Genomic DNA, 27,770 nt, shown 5'->3' with positions numbered 1-27,770 from the left:
GAAAAGAATTAAGTCCATGTCTAAAAAATTTCTTGGGGGGCAGCCCGGGTGGCTCAGCGGTTTAGCGCCGCCTTCGGCCCAGGACCTTATCCTGGAGATCTGGGATCGAGTCCCACATCGGGCTCCCTGCGTGGAGCCTGCTTCTCCCTCTGCCTGTGTCTCTGTCTGTCTGTCTGTCCCTCTCTCTCTCTCTCTGTGTCTATGAATAAATAAATAAAATCTTTTAAAAAAATAAAAAATAAAATAAAAATTTCTTGAAAGGAAACTCTAAGCCCAAATGATTTCTCTGGCAAATTCTGCCAAACATTTAAGGAAAAAGTAACACCAAATATACACACTTTTCCAGATTTTTAGAATAACAGGGTACATTTCCCAAATTGTTCAATGAGGCCAACCTGAAACTGATACCTAAACATGGCCAGAGCAGTAGTCAAAGGGCAACTTGTGACCGCTGTGTGTGACACATTGCATTGATTATTTCCACTTATCAGCACGATACCCCTTGTAGGCAGGCACAATTCTTCACCTCACTTAATGGACCAGAAAATTGAGGTCTGCAGACAGTAAGGGATTTGCCAAAATCACGTAATGAGTAATTGTTGGAGCAACCCTGGAGTTAGGGTTGACAAATTCCAAAGGTCCCTGGCAGTTCCTTGTACTGTTTCAATTCTAGCCTCCTGCCTTCTCTGACTTCAGGGAAGACAGAAGCTTAGGAAACAGAGCCTCGAAGAAGTCAGGCAACCTGTTCAAGGTCACAGAATAAGTTGGGGACAGAGCAAGAGGCAGGCTGGGACTGTGCCCCAGGCCCCTGCAAAGGACGTGCAGAACTGGCCCACTGCATCCCCTGTTCCTGGGACTCTTTCAAGCCACTGCCAAGTATGCCATACGTGGACCGCCAGAGGGCGTTCCCATCACCACCCCACACCGTGCGCCAACCTCCTGGGCTTAGGAATCTGCCCTGCAGAATTCCTACAGATCTAGACTGGAGTGCCCATAACCCCTGCTCTGCTGTGGGACCGGGTAGAGAAGGAATGCATGAAGCTGGAGGTAGCTGAACTCTGTGGTGAGGACTTTGGCTAAGGCACCTGGGTTCAAATTCTGACTCCTCTACGTACTGGCGTGACTTCAGGTAAGCCCTCCAACCTGTCTCTTGCCAGTCACCCAATCTGGCAAATGAGAATATCAATCATCACTAGTATTCCTATGCCTTGGAGTACATCAGGCACTGTTCTGGGCTCTCTCCACATATTACTGCAGGCATTCTTTACAACAACCTAATAGATTCTAGATATTAGGATTTCTGTTCCTCAGCTCAGGTATAGAGAGCTTATGTAAGGTATCCAACATAACAAAGCTGGGGTATGGATTTGAACCCAGATCCGTGCTCTTGACTACTGTACTATCCTACATGATAATAATACCCTGTGGGTTCTTGTGAGGATCGAATAGATGAATACTCATAAAACACCAGAGCCAGCACCAGTGAGGACTTGATAAATGCTGACTGCTGTCCTCACTGGGCACTGGACCCTATGCTCAGTGTTTTACACATGGTTATGAAACCAGAGCAGAGCAGGAACTGGCAGGTAGGAAGTCTAGAGGGAAATAAACGGGAAACTTACCGGTGAATTGATGGCTTCCCTGGGCTGATTTCCTGCCTGTCCAGGAGAAGACAGCCCCAGAGAGAGTTAAAGTCCTGCTTAGTCCAGGAAAAGCCCGAAGGCTGAGCATACAGGTGGAACAGGTAGCCTCAGCAATGTGGGCCAGCAAGGCTGCAAGAAAGGGGGTCAAGCAGTTCCCCTGACCTACCACAACTAAAAGGCAGGCTCTGGAACCAGCAAGGGCCATCTCAGGTTAGTCTGCAAAGCTCAAGATTTAGCCCATCCCACCCCACACTGGCCATCAGTACAGGTTGGCATCCTACTGTGCCATGTTGGAATGCCAACACGTAGGCACAGTAGGATGCCAACATGGCTCATGATTCCTTGGGTAAACAGCCAGCCAGGGCTCAGCAAAGGCCAGCCAAGACTCCCACCTGGTGATTCTAATCACCACAGGTCCCTGGCTTGACCTGACCTGTCCCACACCAGACGGGACTCCAGGCAGCACTGCCTTATCCACAAATTTACAGAAGTTAGAAGGCCCTAAGCAACCCTGCCAGTCCCACCTTCTATGGTTGGCAGAGTTGGGCAAGAGGAACCCAAGCTATGGAGTGATTTCACTCGAGGGTGTTGGTTACTCTTAGAGGACTCCAGCTAGAAGCTCCTTCCAGGATTTGAGGTGAACCCTAAAAGACCAGCAGATCTTTCCTGAATGAGACTCAGATGCATCAATGCTGAACAGGGCCCCCTGGTATGGAGGGAATGGATCTCACTCACCCGAAGGTCTTGAGCCATGGTCTGGCACACAGACCAGCGGTTCAGGGAACATGAAACTAACAAATGAACATCTGACTCAAAAGTACTTAAGAGAAACGTTCATGTAGAAAATTAGTCTCCCATATTAAAGGTCCTCATGTTCATGGTTAAAGACAGTCAGGCTAATAATAGCCAGTCCTTGGTAGGTGCCAGTCACTAAGGAGATAAAATAACAACAATTTTAGCTCTGGCTGTCCTGAGTGAGGCCTAACCACACGCTCACTGCTGCGCTAGGCTTACGGATGCATCCAGCCTTAACCATGTGTATATACATGTATATGTATTTTCAGAATTCTTTCAGAATCCATTTTATACACATAACTTTTGACTCTTAAATACTTCCATGTTTATTTTCTAAGAATTTGGGGTATTCTTTTTCAGTAAAGCTCTCAACTTCAGGAAAGTCAGCCATGCTACAACCCTTTCCTCTCATGTACCGTTCATATTCCAGTCTTGTCAACTGTCCCAATAATGCCCTTTATAGCATACATTCCCACAGTTAAGGAGGATGCATTGACGTAGCCATCAGGGATGACTTGCTGGTTTTTCAGGGGTCACCTCAAACCCTGGGGAGAAGCTTCTTGCTGAAGACCTCCCAGAATCACTGCCTCCTCCTCTGAAATCACACCATTACAGATGCCATGCCTCTTTGATCTCCTCCGAGTGGTAACACATTTTTGTCTTTTATGACACTGACACTTTTAAAGAACACAACCCCTGAAGTCATTAAATGGCACATACATATGGGAAAAGACTAATTTGACCCCCACTTCACACCATGTACACAAGCCAGATCTAGATGGACTGCAGATCTAAATGTGATAAATAAAGAAATAAATGCTTCTAAAAAGAAAACATAAGAATATAGGTTTCACAACATCAGGAGAGGCAAAGATTTCTTAAGCAGGATTTAAGCAGCCCTGACTGCAGAATAAACAGAAGGATTGGGCCCCACTGGAACTATGCACTATGTTCACGGAAGATTCCATACAGATAGCAAAAAGTCAGGCCACAAACTTAGAGAAGCTTTTTCGCAATATATTTATCTCTCTCCCCGGCACTCCTACCAATCAATAAGAAAACAATAATCTGACAGAAACAGTCACTTCTCCCCAATCTTACTTAAACAGGGTACTTCTCAAAAGACAATACCCTTAGCTAAGAGGTAGAAACTAGATTATCTTTTAACCCAGTAGTTTCCAGCTCTTGTATATTTAACAAAAATGTTTAAGCTTATCTGGCTCTCCCATGTTTTATTCCAAGTAGAAAGTATAAACCAGACCATACCTCCCACAGTTCACCTGGAAATCTCATCATCTACTAGCTCATTTGTTCCACTTTCCACATTCATGTTACCGCAGGTGACAGCGTTGCTAAACTTTCTGACTCCATGGAGTAAGAATGCTCTTCCTCCTTCCCATAGCCTGGACTCTACTTTTCATTAAGCTCTTAACAACAACCTCCAAAAGGGTCACAGGTGTCCACTAACTGTCATTATAAGACCTTTCCAACTCAGCTGCCCCACAACTACTACCTCATTCTCTTTGTTATGCAGCACCTCACCCACTCCCAGGTATCTAAATCTATTCTAGGTACTATAGTCTAATAATAAATTATCTAAAATTTTAATAGCTTAAACAACAGTTTATCGTGCTCTTGTATTCTAAGGACAGGAATTCAGGCAAAGCATGGCAGGAGTGGCTTGTCCCTGTCCTCATGATGGCTAAAGGCCTCCGCTGAAGGTTTTTCAGTAAAGGGCAACCACCATAATACCAAAAATAGAATAAATATCTTTTGAACCAATAGGAGAAAATTCAATCTCTTCCAGGCAAATAAATAAGAGACACAAAAAGAAAAAAAAAATAGATAGTAAATGGAATATATGAAATAAAATCGTATGTCAGTGCTAATACAACAATAATTAAAAATAAATGTAAATAGGTGATTTTTGCCAATTGAAAGACAGAGACTCTCATTTTTGGTTCATAAAAATAAATTCAACCAAATGTTATATAAGTGAGACATTTTTAAAACAAGAAAGCACAGGGGCACCTGGGTGGCTCAGTGGTTGAGCTTCTGCCTTTGGCTCAGGTCATGATCCCAGGGTTCGGGGATCAAGTCCCACATCAGGTTCCCTGCAGGGAGCCAGGTTCTCCATCTGCCTCTCTCTCTCTGTGTTTCTCATGAATAAATAAAATCTTTAAAAAAAAAAAGCACAGCTTGGAAATGAAAGGATGGAATATAACAGACAAGTGTGAACCAAAACAAACTTAGGAAAGCAATCCTCATAGACAAAATAGAATTTAAGGCAAAATGTGTCATGAGAAACAAAGATAAGCAAAAAATAAGCAATAAAGAGGATATAATTATCAAAACTTCTGCTTTAACAGCCTCAAAGTACATCAGCCAACAACTGACAGAGATAAATGAATGAATAATTGTGATAGGAGATTTTAACATTCCCCACTGAGAAACCAAAAGGTCAAGCAAGTAGAGAATCAGCATAGATGATAAATAAAAAAATAAGCTTAGGCAGCCCTGGTGGCTCAGCGGTTTAGTGCTGTCTTCAGCCCAGGGTGTGATCCTGGAGATCCAGGATTGAGTCCCACATCGGGCTCCCTGCATGGAGCCTGCTTCTCCCTCTGTGTGTGTGTGTCTCTCGTGAATAAATAAAATAAAAATCTTAAAAAAAAGAATAAGCTCAAGTAATTATACATATACATGTATGTATACACATTTATGCATACTGAACAGATACTACCCATTATTTTTTAAGAAAACATCAAGCATTTATAAAGATAAAGCATATATGATTGCAAAACATCATAAATAAGTTCCACATGTTGCATATCATATATGGACATAACTCGTTTTATTGTGCTTCACTTTACATGCTTCACAGATACTGTGTTTTTTTCAAATTGAAGGTTTCTGGCAATCCTGAATCAAGCAAGTCTGTTGGCACCATTTTCCTAAAAACATTTTCTCATTTCATGTCTCAGTGTCACATTTTGGTCATTCTCACAATATTTCAAACATTTTCACTATTATTATATTTTGTAGGGTCATATCTGATCAGTGAGTATGACCTGCAGAAAGCTCAGATGATGTTCAGCATTTTTTAGCAGTAAAGTACTTTTTAATTAAGGTATATACATTGTTTTAGACATAATGCTGTCGGACAGTTAATAGACTGTAGTGAGGTATAAACATAACTTTCGTATACACTGGGAAGCCAAAACCTTTACTTGACTCGTCTAATTGTGATATGCACTTTATTGTGGTGGTCTGGGACCAAACCAACCACATCTATTAGGTATGCCTTGTAGGTAATAATTTTTGCCCATAATGAAATAAAAGTAAATAACAAGGAGGGGCGCCTGAGTGACTCAGTTGGTTAGGCATCTGCCTTCGGCTCAGGTCATGATCTCGGGGCCCTGGGATCAAGTCCTGCATCGGGCCCTCTGCACAGGGTAGGGGGTCTGCTTCTCCCTCTCCTCTGCCTCTTCCCCATTCTCTCTCTCTCTCTCTCTCTCTCTCTCAAATAAATAAATAATCCTTTTTTAAAAGTAAATGACAAAAGAGTAGCCTAAGGTTCTAAATACACTAAATGACTTATTGCTAAGTTACCCTGGCGTTAAAAATAAAACCATAAAGAGTATTAAGAAACATACCAGAACATGACAATGATAACAGTCAATATCAAAAACTTGAGGGGCATCAAAAATTAGATGAAGACTTAATTTTAAATACATTTATAGGGAGACTGGAAATGTTAAAAAGTAAGGAAAGCTAGGTAACCATTTAACTCAAGAAAATAGAAAAAGAACATATTAAAAAACAAGAAATTTGAAAGGATGGTAAAAAATAAAAATTAATGAAGAAATCCATTTAAAAAATAGATTTTAAAAAAACCAGTAAGGATTAATAAAACTAAAAACTAAAAGCTAACCCTTTGAAAAGATTAATTAACTGGACAGATCTCCCTAATAAGACTCACCAAGGGGAAAAAAGAAGAGAGAGAGAAAATACGTAAATAAAATATAGAAACCAAAAAAAATACTGTTATGGCAGAGATTTAAAAATAATAAATTTCTAGTTATAAATTCCAAAATCGGCTCAATAAATAAAAAAACTTCAAAAGATTGATAAGGACTGATAAAACTGAAGTGCCCCCAAAACTCTACACCAGCTCTGGATGGAACTTCTCTTTATTCCTGGAAACAGCGCCCCTCATCCCTGGAAGGAAGTAATAATGTCATCAACCAGCAGAGGGCACAGGACCCTGGGCATTCACGCGAGGCCATATTCTGCATGCTGTGATCAGGCCTGTGATGAGCCATCCTGCCCGGAGTCCTTTGGGAGACTGATATGAACAAGGAGAAAAAGTGAGTTTCTCTCCTTCTGATATCACATAACCAGTCAGAACCAAATAACCTGGAGCTGCAGTGGCCACCTTTGTCTCCACCTATATGGCTAAAGCAGGAAAGCCGAATAAAGAGCTTAAAAAGAAATTTTTTTAAAAAGAGAGCAACATGGCACCCAACTTGGAACCCCTGGATCCAGCCAAGCCTGAAGCCCTCCCCACCCTTCAGAAATCTCCTCCATGAGACCCAATATATATTCTTTTTCGCTTTAAAAAAGTTTGTTGTCTGCCACTTCCAATCAAGACAACTAATAAAAATGCAGAAAGAGGGAAGGTGCTAGACTTTCGAGTAGAACGGTCTTGGATTTGAATCTCAAGGGAAGCTCTCACTTGAGCTCCGTGTGCCTCAGTTTTCTTATCTACACAGAAGTGATAATAACAGTATCTACTTTGTAATGTCGTTGGAAGATTAGATGAGATAATCCATGGGAAGCACTTGGTTGCTTTTCTTCCGTGTCTCTTTCCTACCAGAAGGAGGTCCCACTGGAGGCAGGACCTCGCTAGACTCATCCCCAGCCCACGCTTAGCACCGGGTTCTTCACAGGTGTCTGTGCCACTGGGCCAGTTAAGGGCACCTGTGGCTTCCGTGCCAACTGCCGCCAGGCAACCACAAGCAGTGACGCAACTTCAGGCTCATTTTGATATTAAAAATACAACTTCAGGGAACTGAACGCAGAGGAAAGTTAACTTGCAGCATTGCTGTGTTTGCTCAAATGTCCTGGAAAAGACTCCCATTGGTTAATGTCTGGGGGGAGGGGACCACCAAATGGTGAAGGCCACTGGCCCCCCTCTAACCATTAACCAGCAGGGAAGCCGGCAAACAAGATTTAGCGGTGGTGCCCCGCAGGCCTACTGTACGCATACTAGGACCCAGGACAGCCGGGCGAGCCAGCGGTTGCAGCCTGAGCCCTCTGCAGACCGTGAGTAGCACCTGGACACTGTCCATCCCTCCTGCTGCTGCCCGGCTGCCAGAATGAAGCCATGTACCTCTTGCTCATTTGATTTTGTTAATGGGCACTGAGCAGTAGGGCAGCCAGCAGTGACCTGAGGCCGGGTGTATGAGCAGTGACATGCAGAGGGTCTCACAGTCCGCGGGTCACCCCTGGGGGTTTGATTCTCCCTGGCCTGCAGCCTTGCAGGGGTTGGCACTGAGCTAAGAGCCATTCCATCCGTTGCTCCACTGATGCTCCAAAGCCCAGCCAAGTAACACAAGCGAGACTGACAGCTGGGCGGGATGGCCGCAGGGCAGCACCCCTGCTGGGGGGTGCAGGCAGGGACAGTGTGCCCACTGGCACAGTGGACTGTGCGTGCCTCAGCCTCGCACACGCCTGCTCCTCACTGGTCCACCTGGGGCGAGGATACTGCAGATGGAACAGGATGCCTTGCATCACACCACATGTCCTGAGGCTTAAGTGCAGAAGGCCCAAGACTCTACCCGGCCCCTAGGGGTGTTCGTGAAAATAAAGAACACAGGGGATCCCTGGGTGGCTCAGAGGGTGAGTGCCTGCCTTCAGCCCAGGGCATGATCCTGGAGTCCCGGGATCGAGTCCCACATCGGGCTCCCTGCATGGAGCCTGCTTCTCCCTCTGTCTGTGTCTCTAACCTCTCTCTCTGTGTCTCTCATGAATAAATATATAAAATCTTTAAAAAAGAAAAGAAAAGAAAAGAAAGAACTCAGTGGACATTTACTTGGAGCCTCATTTCAAAAATGAGAGACAAGAGGACATAAGTGAAACTCATGAAGAATATCAGTATTTTGCATTGTAATTTTGCTGGGTACTTTGTGGAGATCTGCTTGACTCTTGTTGCTTTGCTTTCTCTAGAGAACGGTAGAACGGCATGGCACAGGCCCTGAGGCCAGGCTGTAGGGCTTAGAATCTCAGCTCTCAACAGGTTACCCTCTACCTCCCTGGGCCCCAGTCTTCTCATCTGTAAAGTGGGCCCAGGATGACCTGCTGAGCGAGGCCACATAGGAAAGTACTCATAACCACCGTGCCTGATGTTCATGACAATCTCAGGAGCTGGATGGAGTTTTCATCCTTACCTTGGGGGGTTGACACAAAAGGGGATGAGGCACGAATCCCAGAGACAGCAGGAAGAGGAGGGGAAAGCAGAACTCGTAATGGGGCAATTGCACCCGGCTTGGGGCTGCACGCTGGACCAGGTCCTTGCCCAAAAGGGCTCCAGACAGCTGTGAAGGGGACAGGGCTAGCAGAAATCTCACTGCAGTGTGATGGGGGGAAGGGGGACCGCCACAGGGAAGCACAGAGAGCAGGGGTGTTGGAGGAGAGCTGGGACCTGTGTCTCCAAGGACACAAGGCAGTGAGCAGGGCAAGGCAGGGAAGGGATGGCCCTACAGAGTGGAGTCACAGGGACAGGATGGGGGCATGTCCATCTTTGTCCCTAGCTCCCGGGTCAGAGCCAAGCTCCATAAGCAAGGAACTGAGATGACCTGCCCTGCCCTGACCTTGGCAGTGGGATGATAATCTGGTGTGTGCTGGAAGAAACCTCAACACACCTGGCAGTGCTGTGCCTCAGCCCTCAAGGGGCCAAATTAGAGGCTGAGGTGGGGCTGTCACCAGGCATGGAGTCATGCAGACCCCATAGGCCACATTAGTGAGGACCAACCCCTCCTGGAGTTAGTGTTTAATGGGTAGACTTCTGGTTGAGATGATGAAGTTCTGGAGATGGATGGTGGTGGTGGCTTCATGTCAATGGGAATGTACTTAATGCCACTGACTATACACTTAAAAATGATTAAAATGATCAATCTTTTGGACTTGAGTTTTACATATTCTGGATGTTAATCCGTTATCAGATATGGACTTTGCAAATATTGTCTCCCATTTTGTGGGTTGCCGCTCTGTTGATAGTGTCCTTTAGTGAACAAGAGTTTTTAATTTTAAAGAGTCCAATGTGTCTAATTTTCCTTTTGTTGCTCATAACTTTAGTGTTGTGTTCCAAGAAATCATCACTAAATCTACTGTCATAAAGCTTTCCCTCTATGTTTTCTTCTGAGTTTTATTTCGTCCTTACATTTAGGTCTTTGATCCACTTTGGGTTCATTTTTGCATGTGATGTAAGGTAAAGGTCTAGCTTCATTCTTGTGCATGTGGATAATCCAGTTTCCCATCATTTGTTGAAAAGACTATTTTTTTTCTCCCACTGAATAGTCTTAGCACCATCGTCAAAAATCATTTGACCATATATACAAGGGTTTATTTCTGGGATCTCCATTCTATTCCATTGGTTCCCATATCTGCCTTCACGCCAGTACCACCCTGTTTTGGTTATTGTAGTTTTATATTGAATTTAAAAATCAGGAAGTGTGAGATCTCCAACTCTATTCTTCTTTCTCGAGACTATTTTGGAAATTCAGGGTCCCTTGAGATTCTGTATGAGTTCTAGAGTGGATTTTCCTATTTCTGCAAAATGCTTCATTGGGATTTCGACTGCATCGAATTAGTAGATTTCTTAGGGTGACACTTGACATCTTAAGTATTCCAATGCATGAACACAGCATGCCTGTCCATGTACTAATCTCTTAATTTCTTTCAGCAATGTTTTGTAGTTTTTAGAGCACAAGCCTTGTACCTGCTAAGTTAACTCCTAAGTATTTTATTCTTTTCGGTGCTATTGTAAATGGAATTGCTTTGTAAATTTCCTTTTACAGTTTGTTCAATTGTTGGTATATGAAAACAGAACTGATTTGTATGTGTGTGCTGATTTTGTAGCCCGCTACTTTTCTGAATTCATTTCTTAGCTCTTGCATGGTTTTTGTGGAAACTTTAGGGTTTTCTACATGTTGCTGTGATGCTGATCAGGTTGCCTATGAACAGAGATCATTTTATTCCTTCCTGTCCAGTTTGGATGCCTTTTATTTCTTTTTCCTGCCTACTCTCTCTGGCTAGAACTTCCAGTGCTGTGTAAGCAAGAGGCAAAAGTAAGCATCCTGCCCTGTTCTGAATCTTAGATGAAAGCTTTCAATCTTTCACTGTTACATTAGCTATGGGCTTTTCACATATTTTTTTTATTATATTGAAGTAGTTTCCTTTTACCCTTAGTTTGTTGAGTGTTTTTATCTTGGAAGGATGTGTTGAATTATGCCAAATGCTTTTTCTGCATCAAATGAGATGATCATGTTCTTTTTTTCTTCATCCTGTTAATGTAGTATAGCACATTGGTTGAGTTTTGTATGTAGAACCATCCTTGTATTCCAGAAACAAATCCCATTTGGTCATGTTGTATAATCATCCCTTTAATATGCTGATGAATTCTATTTGATAGTATTTTGTTGAGAATTTTTGCATCAATGTTCATAAGCAATATTCATCTGTACTTTTCTTTGCTTATATGCTCTTTCTCTGATTTTGCTATCAGGGCAATGAACAAGTTAGGAAGTGTTCTCTCCACTTTGATCTTTTTGGAAGGGGGATTCATGTGAATTCTTTAAACATTTGGTGGAGTTCAACAGTGAGGCCATATGGTCCAGGGCTTTCTTTGTTAGTGGATTTTCAATTAATGATTCTTTTTTTTTTTTTTTTACTGTGTATAGATCTATTCAGATTTTCCATTTCTTGTGATTCAGTCTTGGTATGTTTTGTGATTCCAGAATGTTTTTTTCATGTTATCTAGGCTATCCAGTTTGTTGGTATGTAATTTTTTCCATAATACTCTCTTATAATCCTCTTTTTAGAGTTTATTTATTTTTACTTTAGAGATAGAGTTGGGGGGAGGGGCAGAGGAAGAGAAAGAGAGAATCTCAAGCAGACCCCCTGCTGAGCACAGAGCCCGGTGCTGGGCTTGATCCAGGAACCCTGAGATCATGACCTAAGCCAAAATCAAGAGTTGGGCATTTAACTGACTGAGCCACCCAGGTGCCTCCCTTATAATTCTTTTAATTTTTGTAGAATTGTTAGTTTTAGTCCCCATTTTCATTTCTGGTTTTAGTAGTTTGAGACTTTTCTTTTTTTCTTACTCAATTTAGCTAAAAGTTTGTAAATTTTGTTCATCTTTTTGAAGACCATATTATATTGTATATCATCATACTATATTATACTATAATGATTAGGTAGATTTTGGTTTTATTGATATTTCTAGTCTTCCTATTCTCTATTTTATATGTCTCTGCTTTAATCTTTATTGTTTCCTTCTGCTACCCCATTCTCTTTCGGTGACTATTTAATTGGAATATCTTTTTCCATCTTTCCACTTTCATATTTATGTCTTTGGAATCTAGAATGTGTCTTCTATAGTCAGTATATAGTTGGATCACTTTTTAAATCCATTCTGCTGGGGATCCCTGGGTGGCTCGGCAGTTTCGCGCCTGCCTTTGGCCCAGGGTGCGATCCTGGAGTTCCAGGATCGAGTCTCTTGTCAGGCTCCCGGCATGGAGCCTGCTTCTCCCTCTGTCTGTGTCTCTGCTTCTCTATCTCTCTCTCTCTATGTCTATCAAAAATAAATACAAATAAATCTTTAAAAATAAATAAATAAATAAATAAATAAATAAATAAATAAATAAAAAATAAATCCATTCTGCTGATCTCTGTCTTTTGATTGGGGAATTTTATTCATTTACATTTAGTAATTATTAATTTACATTTAGTAATTGCTGATAAAGAAGAGCTTCTACCATGTCCTATTTGTTCTCTTACAGATTTTTTGTCCCTCATTTCCTGCATTACTATCTTCTTTTAGGTTTAGTCTATTTTTTTTTTTTTGTAGTGAAACATCTTAATTCCCTTCTCACTTCCTTTTATGAACACTCTATAGCTATTTTCTTTCTGGGTATCACAGAAATTATATTTAACATCCTAAAGCTATAACACTCTAATTTGAATTTATGCCAGCTTAACTTCAATAGCACACAAAAGCCCCTCCCCTATGTAGCTCCATCCACATACACTTCCTTTTAGTTATTTAAGTCACAAATTGCATCTTTATTCATTGTGTATCCAAAAACATAGACTAATAATTGCTTTTCATGGATTAGTCTTTTAAATATATCAAAAATTAAAAGTGGAGTTACCAGGCAAAATTACAATAATATGACTTTTTCTAATTGTTCATGTGTTTACCTTTACCAGGGATTTTTATTTCTTCCTATAGACTGTATTTACTCTCTAGTGTCCTTTTCATTTCAGCCAGAAGGACTCCCTTTAGCATCTCTTGTAGGGTGAGTTTAGTGGTAATGAACTCCCGCAGCTTTTGTTTATATGGAAATGTCTAGATTTCTCCCTCATTTTTTAAGGATGGTTTTGCCTGATCCAGGATTCTTGGTTGACAGGTTTTTTTTTTATTTCAGTCCTTTGAATATTTCAATTTGTTGCATATATAACCTTTCTGGGTCTCCATTTCTGCCTACCTCAATTCATAATAATAATACCTACTTTATTAGCCTATTGATGAGGATTAGATGAGAAAATATAGGCAAAACACATAAGTCGGTGTTGGGCATCTGGGAGGTACCTGATAAATCATAGCAGTATAATCATACTTTCAGATGAGGAATTTGAGGTCCAGGGTCCTGACCTTGTCCCAGGTCACATAGCCAATGTGGAGGAAGGAACTGAGACTTGAATAAGATCCTCCATAGGGTCTTTTGCCTACCATTTCACCATGCCCCCACTGCCTCAGAGGCCCTACATTACCTAATGAGCATTCCTGATTTTCCAGGGCCTGATCATCCTGGACAATGCTGCTTGCTCTGTGCACCTATTTCCTCTGGCTGTCTACCAGTGACCTCTTGACTGTCCAGGCGAAGGACCCAGACACTGACGTGAGCACAAGTAGCTCTCACCGGGACTTGGCTCCAAAGAATGTTGACTTTGCCTTTAACCTGTATAGGCATCTAGTGGCTTCATCTCCTGACAAGAATGTTTTTATCTCCCCTGTGAGCATCTCCATGGCCTTAGCTATGCTGTCTCTGGGTGCCTGTGGCTATACCCGGGTCCAGCTTCTCCAGGGCTTGGGCTTCAACCTCACCAAGATGTCTGAAGCTGAGATCCACCAGGGCTTTCGGCACCTCCGCCACCTCCTCGAGAAGTCAGACACCATGTTGGAAATGACTATGGGTAATGCCTTGTTCCTTGACCGCAGCCTGGAGCTCCTGGAGCCATTCTCTGCAGACACCAAGCACTACTATGATTTGGAGGCCTGGGCTACAGATTTCCAGGATGGGACTGGAGCCAGCAGACAAATCAATGAGTACATCAAAAATAAGACACAAGGGAAAATTGTAGACTTGTTATCGAAGCTGGATAGTTCAGCCATGGTCATCCTGGTCAACTACATCTTCTTCAAAGGTACCCTTCTACCCATCTCATTGCCAAGAATAATAAGAGTCATCAAAACCCAGGGTGCATTCTTGGGCAAAGCCTTTGATTTTACAAAGCATGTTTTCATCTGTGAATCTCCATCTTTACCATAATCCTATTTGGAAGGTAGACTATATCCTCTTACATGTGATCAAAGTGACACCCAAAAGAATTGACCAACTTGCCCAAGCTCATGTAGGTTCATTTGAAGCTCAACTATGTAATCATGAATAGACTGACTGCCTCATGGTCTACAAATATTGGCTGAGTTCTGGCTGTGAGTCAGTCAGGGGCTGGAAGCCCAGCATAGAAGCAGACAGACACAGCCCACCCAGACAGACACAGCTCCTGCCCCCCCCCAGGAACTCCCCTAGATTGCCCCTATGCCACACACTTCCCCAGCGCTCACAACCAGCTCTGACCAAGTTCCAAACTCCAGCCCTTCCTCACCAATTTGGAGTAGGGTTTTCCAAAGTTCTTGTTCATAGAATTACCATTTCAACTTGTTAAAATTAAAGATTCCAGAGCCCATGCCGTAACTACTGAGGCAAAGCTCCTGCAAGCAATTCCTAGAATTTGTATTTTTAACAAGGCCCCTCCCCCAATCATTTTTATGATCAGACAATTTGGGGATACATTGTCCTTGAGAAGAAAATCTACACCCCTTAGTCTATAGCACTGGTTCTCAACCCAGGGTGATCGTCCCCCCCTTCTAGCCTCAGAGACGCTTGGCAATGTCTACAGATACTTGACGTTGTCACGATTGAGGGTGAGGTGGGGTGTGTTCCTGACACCTAGTAAGTAGAGGCCAGGGAGGCTGCCAAACCTCCTAGTGAGCTGGACAGCACCCCACAATGATATCTGCTCCAGAATGGCTATCATCCCAAGGCTGAGAAACCCTGGCCTAGAGTCATCTGCTTCTCTGTCCTCTCCAGCCTCGTGTCTCAACACTTTCTCTCCTCCAGTTCCCAACACACAGTGCGCGTGCGCACACACACACACACACACACACACACACACGCATAGTGTGGAACCACACCAAATTTCTTCCATGTCCTTGAGCATAACTGTCCTCATGGAAGCCTGAGTTAGTTCCCTATGGTTGCTGTAACAAATTACTACAAACATGGTGGCTTATCTTACAATTACGGAGGTTAGAAATCCAAAAATGGGTCACGTTGGGATAAAGTTAAAGTGTTGGCAGGGTGTGTTCCTTCTGGAGGCTCTAAGGGGGAACCTGTTCCTTGCCTTCCCCAGCTTCTGGAAGCCACCTGTGTTCCTTGACATGTGGCCCCTTTCCTCTTGAAGCCAGTAATCATATCCCCATGACCTCTCCTCTGACCCTGCCCCTCCTCTTTCACTTTTAAGGAGACCCTTATGATGATACTGGGCCCATGTGGATAATCCAGAATAATCTCCTCATCTCCAGATCATTTGATTAGGAACCTCAGTGTCTTATTGCCATGTAACATAACATAGTCAAAGCTTCCACGAGTTAGGAAATGGGCATATTCGGAGGGCCATTCTGCTGCCACAAAACCTTTACTCTGTCGCCTGAGCCCTCCCTCAACTAGTCTATTCCTAAAACTTCTTCCCAGTCTTCAAGTCTTGGCCTTAAAGTTACCTCATCCATGAAGCTTCCCTGATTCCCTCAGTCAAATCCTGGGTTCTCATCCATACCCCCTACAGTCTTCCCACACCTCATCTTAACAATCATCTTGTTAGACCTTGTAACCCTGGACCAACGTGGTTTGGTTTCAATTAAATAGTCATATTCAAAGAAATGAATGTGAAAGAGGAAAAAAAAATGTAATGACCACATTTAACGTGTATCTCTCAACAGCATTTAAGCTCATCCAGAGCACAGTCTCCAGAAAGAATCTCTACACACCCTCCTTTTCTCCCCAGCTTCCACCACACCAAATTTCTTCCAGGTCCTTAATCATGACTGTCCTCATGGAAGCCTGAATTAGTTCCCTATGGCTGCTGTAACAAATTACTACAAACATGGTGGCTTCTCTTAAAAGAGGCCTCCCATGAGCCAGCAGTACCCTGCAGCTATTTGTTACCTGTCAGACTTACCATCCTGGTAGGCCCCCCTCCTTCCATCCTCCAACCTCTGCACAAGTCTGGGAACCCATCTGGCGGAGGCAGGCATGATGCTGACCTTGGAGGGTGTGAAGCTGACAAGACAAAGGCATCATTTTTTTTCCTTCACCTTCACTAAGACATAATAGACTTATAACACTGCATAAGTTTAAGATGTACAATGTGATGATCTGATATATGCATAATTGCACAATGATTACCAAAATCATTTGGAGTTAACATATGCACCCCCTCCCATAGTTACCTTTGTGTGTGTGTGTGTGTGTGTGTGTGTGTGTGTGTGTGGTGAGAATCCATCAGATGTGCTCTCAGCGACTTTGAGGATATGATACAGTGTTGTTGACTGTAGTTCCCACACCTACGTTAGATCCCCAGAATTAGTTCATCTTATAACCAGAACTTTATAACTTTGACCACTTCACCTATTTCTTCCAACCTCCTGCCCCTGACAAACCATCAGTCTACTCTGTTTTTACGAGTTCCAGAGTTCACATTCTACTTATAAGTGAGATCACTCAGTATTTGTCTTTCTCTGCCTGGGTCATTTCACTTACAATAATACCTTCAAGGTTCATCCATATCAACACAAATGGCAGGTTTCCCTTCTTGTTTGTGGCTTAATAATATTCCACTGTGTGTGTGTATGTGTGTGTACTCACACACCATGTTTTCTTTATCCATCATGTATCAGTGGACATTTGGGTTACTTCCACATCTTGAATATTGTTCATAAGGCTGTGATGGACAGAGGAGAACAGATGTCTCTATGAAACTGTGTGTGCATTTCCTTCTGATATGTTCCAATGAGCGGGATTGTTAGATCATATGGAATTTCTATGTTTAATTTTTTTAAGAACCTCCACAGTATTTTCCAAGTACAGTTGGCTGCACCAGTTTACATTCCTACCAACACTGCAGGAGGGTTCCCTTCTCTCCACATCCTCACCAACCCTTGTTATCTCTCTACTTTTTGATACGAGCCATGTGCATAGGTGTGAAGTGATAAATCATTGTGGTTTTGATTTTATTTCCCTGATGACTACTGATGTTGAGCACCTTTTCATGTACCTGTTGGCCATTTGCATGTCTTATTTGGAAAAAGAAAATGTCTATGCAAGTTCTCAGCCCATTTTTAATTCAATTATTTGGGATTTTTTGCTATTGAGTTACATGAGTTCCTTAACCCTTTATCCAGTAGACAGTCTGCAAATATTTTCTCCCATTCTGTGGGGTGCCTTTCATTTTGTTGATTGTGTCTTTTCCTGTGCAGAAGCTTTTGATTTGATGTAGTCCCTCTTATTTATATCTTCTTTTGTTGCTTTTGGAGTCACATCCAAAAACTCAACACCAAAACCAATGTTGAGGAGCTTCTTTTTCCCTACGTTTGCTTCTAGGAGCTTTGTGGTTTCACAACTTGTGTTTAAGTCTTTAATCCATTTTGAGCTAACATTTGCAAGTCAGGTAAGATATGGTCCAATTTTATTCTTCTGCATGAGTATCCAGTCTTCCTAACACTGTTTATTGAAGAGACTATTTTTTTCCCCATTGAGTAGTCTTGGCTCCCTTGTCAAATATAAGTTGACTGTATGTGCAAGGTTTATCTCTTGGCTTTCAATGCTGCTCCATTGGTTTCTGTGTCTGCTTTCATGTGAGTACCATACCCTTTTGATTACTATAGCTTTATAATGTAGTTTGAAATCAGAAGCATGATGCCTCTAGCTTTGCTCTTTCTCAAAATTGCTTTGAGTACTCAGGGTCTTTTATATTTCCATACAAAAGGCAACATTCTTTACCCTTGACCATGGGAGGGTCAAGGAGCCTGGGAATGTGTGCCCAGAAATGTTCCTGGGTGCTTCCACAAATTCCACACGTCATCTCTCCCACAGACTATGTGCTCATGCACAATATCCTTGTCTCTTTCAAGATCCCAGTGCTTTTGCACAATGCATGGGATGGGGAAGGAGCTCCATAGTGTCTTCATAGAGATTCTGGCATAGAGAAGGACAGTAAACCCAGGTACGAAGGGAAGGTACTCCTGAGCCTGAGAGGGGGTTTGTGGACCAAGTGCCAGCACATCATTTGTGGTGTCATTTGGCACAGGGCTTTCCTCTCACAGGTTGCCAGCATTCTCATGACTACACTAGGGCTGAGTTGATAGGAAATGATCGCTCCCAGTAAGAAAATCAGAGAGGCTTTGGACTTCTGGAGGCAGGACCAGCCGCCAACCAGGCTCTGTGCTGCTTTGCTGTACACGGATTTTCTAGGACGCAGAAAAACTAACTGGCAGGCCTGTCCTTAAGCTGGGGATCCCCTACCATGTTTCCAGCAAGCCAGCAAAGCAAATAGCAATAAGGAGTGACATAGCTATCATCACTCAGCCTCAGACATGTAAAGCATCCCTGGCATGTTCCTTCCTTACTTAGTGAACTATCTTGACTTTTTTTTTTTTTTTTTTTTTGGAGAACATGAAAAATACAATTGAAAGATTTTCCACAGGAATCATCCTTGCTGTCTCCAATTTGCCTCCATAAATTCTTAAGCTTCCCTACCATGAGTTCTCCTGGGCGAAGGCGAATTTTCAAGAAGAAATCACTTAAAGGAGAGGTTAGGCCCCATCCTGCATTTTGTTTTGTGCCAAACCAGATATGGTACACTTTCTTCTAGAAAAGGAATACTCAGCAAAAAGCAAACAGCAAATTTTTAAGGATGAAAAACTTAACACTGAAAAATACTCTTCTTTTTTTTTTTTTCTTTTTTTTTTTTGCTGTGAATTAGACAAGTTAGCCACAACTGACCACCAGCCTTCAGCCTAGGAGATCCCAGACCTCTGGAGGATGGTTTGAGAACCTTCAAATTACCTCACCTGCTGTGAGGCAGCCAGACTATGACATCACATCAGTGATCAGGAACGGGGCAGACACAGCTCCTGGGCCTCCAGGTTCTGCATCCACAGCCTTTCCCTCCATCCTCCATCCTCCTGCCTCTCCCTACTGCCTCCCTTAGCGGCCCTTAAGGGGATTGAGGCGGGCTCAGAATAAGAGTTCTGACCCTGGGGTCCCTAAATCCCAGGCAGTGTGATGGAGAAGGGTCTGCCTGGAGCTCTGCACCAGCCCCCCTCAACCAGCATCAGTTGGGAAACAGCTGCCAAGGGCTCTGAGGTCAAAACAGCCAAGAGCCCCTGGACACATGGTTCTCACTCACCTCCAGAGCTGAGGTGTTAAACCTGGAGCACCAAAGGCCCTGGTGAGGTCAACTCATGTCTTTAAATATTCAGAGTCCTATCACCAGAGGACTCACAGTTGCTTGGAATAAACCCAGAGGGGCCGAAGAGGCTCAGCAGATGGGCCTCGCAATCAGGCAGGCTTTGGCTCTAAGGAGCAATTTTTCTCCCATTAGAGCTGACCAGTAGCCGAAAGTCTAGTCTGTGAAGGTAGTGAGCTCCCCATCACGAGGCAGACAAAGAGGCTGTGTGATGCCACCCCAGAACACAGTAGAGGGATTCAAGCCCAGCTGTGGGGAGGAGGCTGTGACCTTGAAGGCGTCTTCTCACCCTGACTTTGCCTCCAGGAAATGTAGTGTGGCCCCTGGGGCCCCACGGGAGGTCAAGGAGCCTCCCTCGGGAGAGGGGACACAACCCATCGGGCAGCTGGGCTTCTGCGGCCAGACGTCAAGGCGTGGGCATGAAATGCGTGGTCTGTTTCTCCAAACCTCTCCCACCCCGACCTTGAATCTGCAGCCCAAGCTCCATTTGGCACCATTTTCGTCCAGGGCCTTCCTGCCCAGGATCCACTCCAGGCAGTTGCGGGGGAAGGGAGAGGCAAAGTCTGGTTTATTGAATCGTACCCCCAAATCTAAGGGCCAGCATTCTCCTTTGTCGCCCTTCTTCCATTTTTAGAGGCTCAGACACAGAATTAATCCTCAATCCATTTCAGAGAATGGAGGACAGAGGTGACTTTAAAGTTCTGGGCATCTCACAACTTTCGAGGAAATCCTAGCCACTCTGGTGGGGACCTCGCAGGGAGCAGCCACCGTGACACCTGCTTAGCACTCTGCCACCACCCAAACCGCATTCTCCTGGGGCTCTCACGGGCCTGTCTCCTGCCACCCACTCCTTCCTCTCCAGGCACCTGGGAACACCCCTTTGACCCGGAAAGCACCAGGGAGGAGGACTTCTACGTGAACGAGACCACCGTGGTGAGAGTGCCCATGATGTTCCAGTCGAGCACCATCAAGCACCTTAACGACCAGGTGCTCCCCTGCCAGCTGGTCCAGCTGGAGTATATGGGCAACGGGACCGTCTTCTTCATCCTCCCAGAGGAGGGGAAGATGGACACAGTCATCGCCGCGCTGAGCAGGGACACCATTCAGAGGTGGTCTGAGTCCTTTACCAGGAGGTAAGTCCTTCTCCTTGTCCCCGCTGACTCACCCTGCAGGGCTCATATGTTTTCTTCTGAGGGTCCCCAAGGGCAGAAGCTCTCTGACCAAGAGGTCACCTCGGTTTACCCGCCTGTCCATTGTCACTGAGATGCTTTGGGGCATTCCACAAGGGGAGGTCCCCCTTTCCTGGAAGGCTAAGAGACCCCTCTGCGTTATCACATTTTTGCATCATTGGCTTAAATTGAGTTCCCCAACCCCCCAGCCCCTCGCTTATCTGTTTTTTTATTATCTTGCTTACCTGGATCGGTAGGACTCCCGGCAGAGGCCAAAATCTAACGAAATGGCAGTCACGTCCATGACGGAAAGAGCACAAAGCCTATGAATGATTCTCAAGTCACTCAGGGGGTAGCCCTTCTTCAATCTATCAATCCATCAGTAAATACGTAAGAAAGGAAAGGCATAAGTAGGTAATAAATGAGTAAAAGAAAGGGAGCGAGGAGTGTAAATGCAGAGGGGCTGGTGGTCGGGAGGAGAACCAGCCCGTGAATGCCCAACCTCAAGCCCACACCAAGGGCAGGCTTCCGAGCACACACGCAGGGAGTCCTGGCATGAATGATGAATGAATGAGTGATTGAACCCATTGCCCCCAGGCACCCCTGAGCCAGACAGCGATTGAAATTATGGTAGAGCATGTGCACAGCCCCAGCCCACTCCTTGGAGGAGGGGCCAGGTGTTCGTGAACGTGATCCTCACTCTTGTGAGATTGCTTGTGCCCAAGCAATCAGAGCAGTGCCATCAGGGTGGGACCTGGTGGTGGCTGTGGTGGTGGAGACCCAAAGGGCGGAGAGGACACAGGAGGAGAAGTGGGCATCTGGATGTGCAGTGGCTCAGGAAGGCCTCCCGAGCGGACTATATTTCACTCCAGAGCAGAAAACCAGATTCTGGTGGAGCTGATGGTGTGCAGTGACGTCAGCTGTGTCAGAGCAGGAGAGGAAGTGTGATGCGGGAGGAAGGTGGGGAGGCCTGGCCACGAGCGCCCACGGAGGAGGAGAGGGCACAAACCAAACACGGGAGGCTGCACCCAGAGCACCAGCAGGGCCGGGCAGCAGCTGCCAAGAACGAGGCAAATTCTACTTGAATGCAATTCGTCATCCAAGAGTTTTGCAGGCAAAAAAAATCTAGAAAGAAGCTCTTCTACTTTAATACACATGCAGGTTTTGTGTTTTACGGTTTCCAGTTATTTTTATTTTGAGTGGCAGCCTCAGATTGCTGCTCAGCTGGAGCTTCTGGAGAGGTTGGTCCAATTCCATGAGTAGAGGCCGAGGCGCCTGCGAGTTGGACCTCACCCCTGCAGGGAGGAGCCAGGAGTTGGACTTCACCCCTGCAGGGTCGAGCGGAGCGGTCAGCTCCGTGTTTCCTAGAAACTGGCCACAGCCACGTGGGGACCCAGCGGTGTCGTTAGAGTCCTGGAGCCACCGCATCTAACCTTGAGCATGGGGGTGGGGGTCGGGTGGGGAGGCGTGCACGTGGGCCTAGTTTAGGCCACGTGAGGGATCCCTGGCTGGCTCCTCACCACTGCAACTGCCCCGTCCCCCCTACACCCCTGCCCTTCCAAGGGAGCCTGTGATTCCAGAACAGTGCTGCCAGGGGGGTAATTATGTGCCTCTCGGGCTCCTATTCTGTTGTAAATGACAAGGATCATCTTTTCTTTTTACACCAAAAATGATATTTTCACTAAAACACTTTAGCTTAAAAAACATCAATAACACATGCCATTTTCATCTAGATTTAAAAAATAATCCATCCAAGGCAGATTCTTGTACCTTTAGGCGTCATATATGATTGGAGATGAATACTCTATCCAAATGACGCTCTCCTAGCCCCAGAAGGCAGACCCTGTGCTCCTCACCTCCGGTCTGTCACCCCTCCTCCCGCCTCACCCCTCCTGGGATCACCTCCTTCCTCCCCACCCTGAAGTGTCATCCCTCAGGGTCCATCTAGCTCACCTCCTATGGAAGTCTCCTTGCCCTCACACAGAGCTGGTGGGCGCCCTCCCTCCCTACTCCCTCCCTCCTCCCCCTCCCTCCCTCATTCTCTCTGTCTCCTCCCTCCTTCCCTCTCCCTCCTCCCTCCCTCCCTCCCTCTACCTTTTCCCACAAGGCAATGGAGCTTTGAAGCAAAGGGTCTGTGGCCTCTTCACAATTCTGCTGCTTCCCAGTGGTGTGACTTTGGGGGAATCCCTCAGCTCCTCTTGAGTTCTCTCTGTCTGGACATTGAGGATACTGGTCCCAACTTCCCAGGGCTGAGTGTGCATGTGTGCATTAGACTGTGATACAGAAGCTAAAGGAACCCAGCTGGTGTTTGGTATCGGCCAGGATCCCCAACTGCCATTTGCTCTTCTCCATCTAGAGGAGAAGTGCCCTTGTTTTTTTGTGTTTTTTTTTGTTTTTTGTTTTTTGTTTTTTTGAGAAGTGCCCTTGTTGCCCTGCGTTGCCTTGCTGTGTAAATGAGGATGAGCACAGAGAGGGACAGAACTTGGTTAAAGCCACACAGCATTCGTGGCAAGGCTGGGGCCAGGACCCTGTTCCCAGCGGGAGTTCCCTCCACTCCTCTGCTTCTGCCCGGGGGGTGCCTGGGGTACCCCAGGGGTTTCTGTAGGATTGCTTTTCTTCAATGTCCAGTGGTCCAGCTAGACCACAGTGGAATCTGCTCAATGAAAGAGGCCCCGAGAGGAAGCTGCCTGAGTGATGTAGAGAGAGGTAAATCCTGCCTCTCGTTCTGTCCTTTCCCCTTTTCCCCAAAGATCATGGTGTCCGGCTGTGAGGCAGGGTCTGGAGGGATCACAGGGGTAACAGAAGTCGGCTGGCTAGGCCCAGACCCAGGAAAATCTAACCCTGTCTGCTTACCCCCGAGCAGCCAGGTAAACCTGTACATCCCAAAGGTGTCCCTCTCTGGAGCCTACGACCTCAGGGCCATCCTGAGGGACATGGGCATTGCAGACTTGCTGGACAATGGGGCAGATTTCTCCGGCATGACCCGAGAGGCCCAGCCGAAGTTGTCAAAGGTAAGTGTCGGTCAGTAGAGCCCATCCTTTCCCCTCTCATCTCCCCCGCCCTTATTATGCATAATAATAAGCAACATGGAGCTCACTCATGAATAGGTCTCTAAGCCCATTTACCCATTGTGTCAGGTCATACAGAGCGTGCAGCGTGGAAAACAGAGTGGTCATGGCAGGACCGTGTGTGGCCCCCACCAGAAAGGATCCAGGAACATGGGAAATGTCAGAATGAAGTCATATCACACCGTCTACCCACTACATTCTTTACCTTCAGTCTTTAGCTTCATGCTCTGTCGGTCACTCAGTCACTCAGCAAACGTTTATTGACACCCACTCTGCACCCCACACTGCGAGGCACTGGGTATTCCTCCAATACTGAGACATGGCCCTGCCCTCGCGGGTTCTCATGGTCATGTGGGTGACAAAACAAGAGAGGGGACAGGAGAAAGCCATCGTGGCAGCAGCCCTTCCCGCGAGCGCACAGACATGGACCATCGCGGTGCACACAGTACATGCTCAATAAAACACATGGTATGCGAAGGATTGAGGCAAACAGCCGCCTCCTCATAAGGGGAGCATAACTTCTTCAAGGAGGAGCCTCTGGCTTGGCAAAGGTAGACCACTCGCCCCGGCCACACAGGTAGTAAGTGACACCCTGACGTTCAGCTTAGGGTCTATTTGACTCAAAGCCTCATTTCCCAAGACAAACTGCAGGGCTCCCCATCCCAGCTCGGCTTCTTCCTGCACCTGCTTATGGAGCTTCTTAGAGCCTGTGGCTCCTCACTGTACAGTCAAGGAGGGTGCCCCCCCCCCCCATAGGACAGTGATAATCAGCCAGTTCTGATCCACGGAAGGCCTTTGACGCAAGCTCCTCCAGGGTTTGCAGAGCTGGTCTCAGAACTGCTCCTAATTGTGGTCACAGCGAGAGGCTGCTCCACAGCCCCACTCGGTTCTGAGCAGGTGCGGGCGCTCTGCCTAAAGGGGTCCCTCCCATTTGGCTAGCAGGGTGCAAAAGGAGCCAAGCTCACCCTCCCCCCGGGACCCAGTTAGGAGTGCCTGGTGTGGATGCTGACGTCCAGTTAGCACCCTGAGACCCCCGGTCTCCCTGTGGTGGGCCCCGTCCGCCCACTTCCTAGGTGTGACCTGGTTCTGGAGGTGGACAGGCCTTGGCCCTAGTCCCAGGGCTGCCACTTAGACATGGAGCCAGCAAGTGACCCTCCCTGAGCTTCGGCTCTGCCCCCCGTGAAGGCGAGGGTGGGAGGGTGGCAAGGTCCCACACGCAGCAGGTGCTCAGCCCTCACCTCCGACCTCACCTTCGGCCTCCACCAGGTGGTCCATAAGGCTGTGCTGCAACTCCACGAGAAGGGCTTGGAGGCAGCTGGCCCCGCCGGGGTCATGCCAAACGTGAAGTCTGAGCCTCTCGCCTTCCACTTCAACCGGCCCTTCATTGTCATGATCTTCGACCACTTCACATGGAGCAGCCTTTTCCTGGGAAAGGTTGTGAATCCGACCTAAGGGTGCACCCCCCACCCCGGGAAGCCGCAGCCCCAGCCGAGCCTGTGCACCAGGGACCCCACAGAAATGCTCTGAGGAGCAGCAGTGCCCCCCCCCCCGCCCCCGCACCGTCTTCTCCAGGTTCTTCTGTCCAAATAAATAACCATCACTGCAACCGCTGGCAGGTGCGGATGGAGTGGGGCAGTTGGCAAACTCGGAATGATAGAAATGCGATATCGCAAGGGGATAGAATTTCCTGGTCTTGATCCTTGTGCTGTGGGTGTGTAATGTGTGGAAGCCGGGTGAAGGGTGTAACAGAAACACAATTGCTTTTGTAAATTTTTGCGAAGTCTGAGATTATTCTTTAATATTTTAATTAATTAAATCTTTTAATTAAAATTAATCTTTTAATTTAAAAGGAGAAATCACGCAAGGCCCAACAGAAAGACATCTCTGATGTGCTGGGGGAGAATGATGTAACATCTTCAAAAAAGAAAAAGAAGGAAACAAAGCAATCCTTCAAACACAAAGGCAAAAAAACGTGTTTTTTTTTTCCAGACAAACCAAAGCTGAGAAAGTTTGTCACCATCCTACTATAAGAAAAATTTTAAGTAGCTCTTCAGGCTGAAACAAGATGATTCTCTTTTTTATTATTATTTTATTTATTTATTCATGAGAGACACACAGAGAGAGGCAGAGACACAGGCTGAGGGAGAAGCAGGCTCCATGCAGGGAGCCCGACGCAGGACTCGATCCCGGGACCCCAGGATCACAATCTGAACCAAAGGCAGACGCTCAACTGCTGAGCCACCCAGGGGTCCCTGAAACAAGATGATTCGAAGTGAAAATTTGGACCCACACAAAAGAATGAAGAATGAATTTACCTGGAAAGGGTAAATATGTGAACAAATAGAAAATGTAAAGTATAATTAACTGTCTAAAGCAAAAGTAGTTAACAGTTTGTTGCTTCAAGCTCCTGTGCTCCCTTTATCCCTGCCCTGCAAAACCTGATCTGGACATGATGTTAAGCTTTGTCAATAGAGGGCGCAAGAGAAACGTTGCCTGAGGAGGAGGCTTACCCTCCTGGTTTAGGGCAAATAGCATTAAATGAGAGAAGGAAGAATTAGATGATAGATAGATAGATGATAGATAGATAGATGATAGATAGATATTAATAGATAAATAATTATTAAATTTATAGATAGCTGGGAAGATGACTGATTTTATATATATAAAAATATAAATATATAGAGTATATATAGTAAAAATATATAGAGTATATATATATGTATATATATATATATACACACACACACACATTATATAGATAGTATATATATATCAACTTACTTAATAAGAAAACACTAAATGCATTCCCACTAAGGTCAAGAGTAAGACAGGGCTGGTTATATCCACCACCATGTCACATCGTGCTGGGGGTATTAGGCAATACAATTAGACAAGAGAAAACAGAGGGATGGAATTGGAAAAAAGTGAAGTACAACACTACACGCAGATGGCCTGTCACATAGCTGTATAACTCTCACAAATTAGTGATAAAACAAACTCATGTAACAAAAGAATTCAGCAAGCCGTCAGGCTATAGCATCAACATGGAAAACCAACAGCCTTCATCCACACAAATCACAACCAGGTAACTAATGGAGGAGAAAACCCAGTAGCAACCAAATATATATGTATACACACACACACACACACACACACACACCACTTAGAAATTGGGACGCCTCGGGGCTCAGTGGTTGAGCATCTGCCTTTGCTTGGGTAGTGATTCCGGGATCCTGGGATCGAGTCCCACGTCGGGCTCCCCGCAGGAAGCCTGCTTCTCCCTCTGCCTGTGTCTCTGCCTCTCTCCCTGTGTGTCTCTCATGAATAAATAAATATTTATTTAAAAAAAGAAACAAGAAATTTTCAAAATCTACATTGAGACAATTATGACATGACTCCTTAAAGAAGCAAAATTAGACTTGAACAAATGGGAAGATACTCCTTCTTACATAAGACGCCTCAGTATCACCTGGATAGCCATCTTCTCTGGGTTAATTTAACAATTTGATGGTATTCCAATAAAAAATACTAGCAATTTTTTTTTCTGGAGACAGACAAGATGATCCTGAAGTCCGTACAGAAAGACAGACATGCAAGAAGCCAGGAAACACTAATGAGGAAAAACAGGGGTGTGGAGGGAGGGGCAGGGGCGAGGTAGGGAGGATAGAGGACCAGCATGAGCAGACATTTAAAGCAAACCACACAGATCCTCTAATTAATTCTGTGGCCCTGGTACATAAATCCGTGGGCAGCCCAATGGCACAGGTTTGTGAGACTGGAAATAGATACCAGTACACATGGAAATTTAATATTCGAAAAAGAAAGACTTTTAAATAAATGGTATTAGGACAACTGGACAGTCCCCAGAGGGAGGAAAGGATAAAAGTAGACCTAGTCTTCATACCATATGTAAGAATAAACTAGGAGTCAGAGATTTACGTGGAAAAAAAAAAAAAGAAGCTAGAGAGAACACAAGAAAGCACCAGTCAATTCCTCTACAATTT

The 27,770-nt window shown here is 45.2% G+C and overlaps 1 protein-coding gene across 2 annotated transcripts; it reads left to right on the top strand.

Annotated features, from left to right (window-relative positions):
• The first annotated feature begins 920 nt into the window (after positions 1–920).
• On the top strand, positions 921–25,596 carry SERPINA6 (serpin family A member 6). Of its 2 annotated transcripts, none has more exons than XM_038545630.1 (5): positions 921–1,129; positions 13,519–14,147; positions 20,392–20,662; positions 23,562–23,709; positions 25,033–25,596. In XM_038545630.1, the coding sequence occupies exons 2-5, from the start codon at positions 13,538–13,540 to the stop codon at positions 25,216–25,218; spliced, it is 1,215 nt and encodes a 404-aa protein (XP_038401558.1). In that variant the 5' UTR covers positions 921–1,129; positions 13,519–13,537; the 3' UTR covers positions 25,219–25,596. The 2 variants fall into 2 exon arrangements, with proteins under 2 accessions (XP_038401558.1, XP_038401559.1); XM_038545631.1 differs by lacking the exon at positions 921–1,129 and adding an exon at positions 7,646–7,763.
• The last annotated feature ends 2,174 nt before the right edge of the window (positions 25,597–27,770 follow it).

This window comes from Canis lupus, chromosome 8 (assembly GCF_011100685.1).
Source record: "Canis lupus familiaris isolate Mischka breed German Shepherd chromosome 8, alternate assembly UU_Cfam_GSD_1.0, whole genome shotgun sequence".
Lineage (NCBI taxonomy): Eukaryota > Metazoa > Chordata > Mammalia > Carnivora > Canidae > Canis > Canis lupus.
Note: the sequence above shows the minus strand (reverse complement) of the source record. Positions and strands in the feature narration are given on the sequence as shown.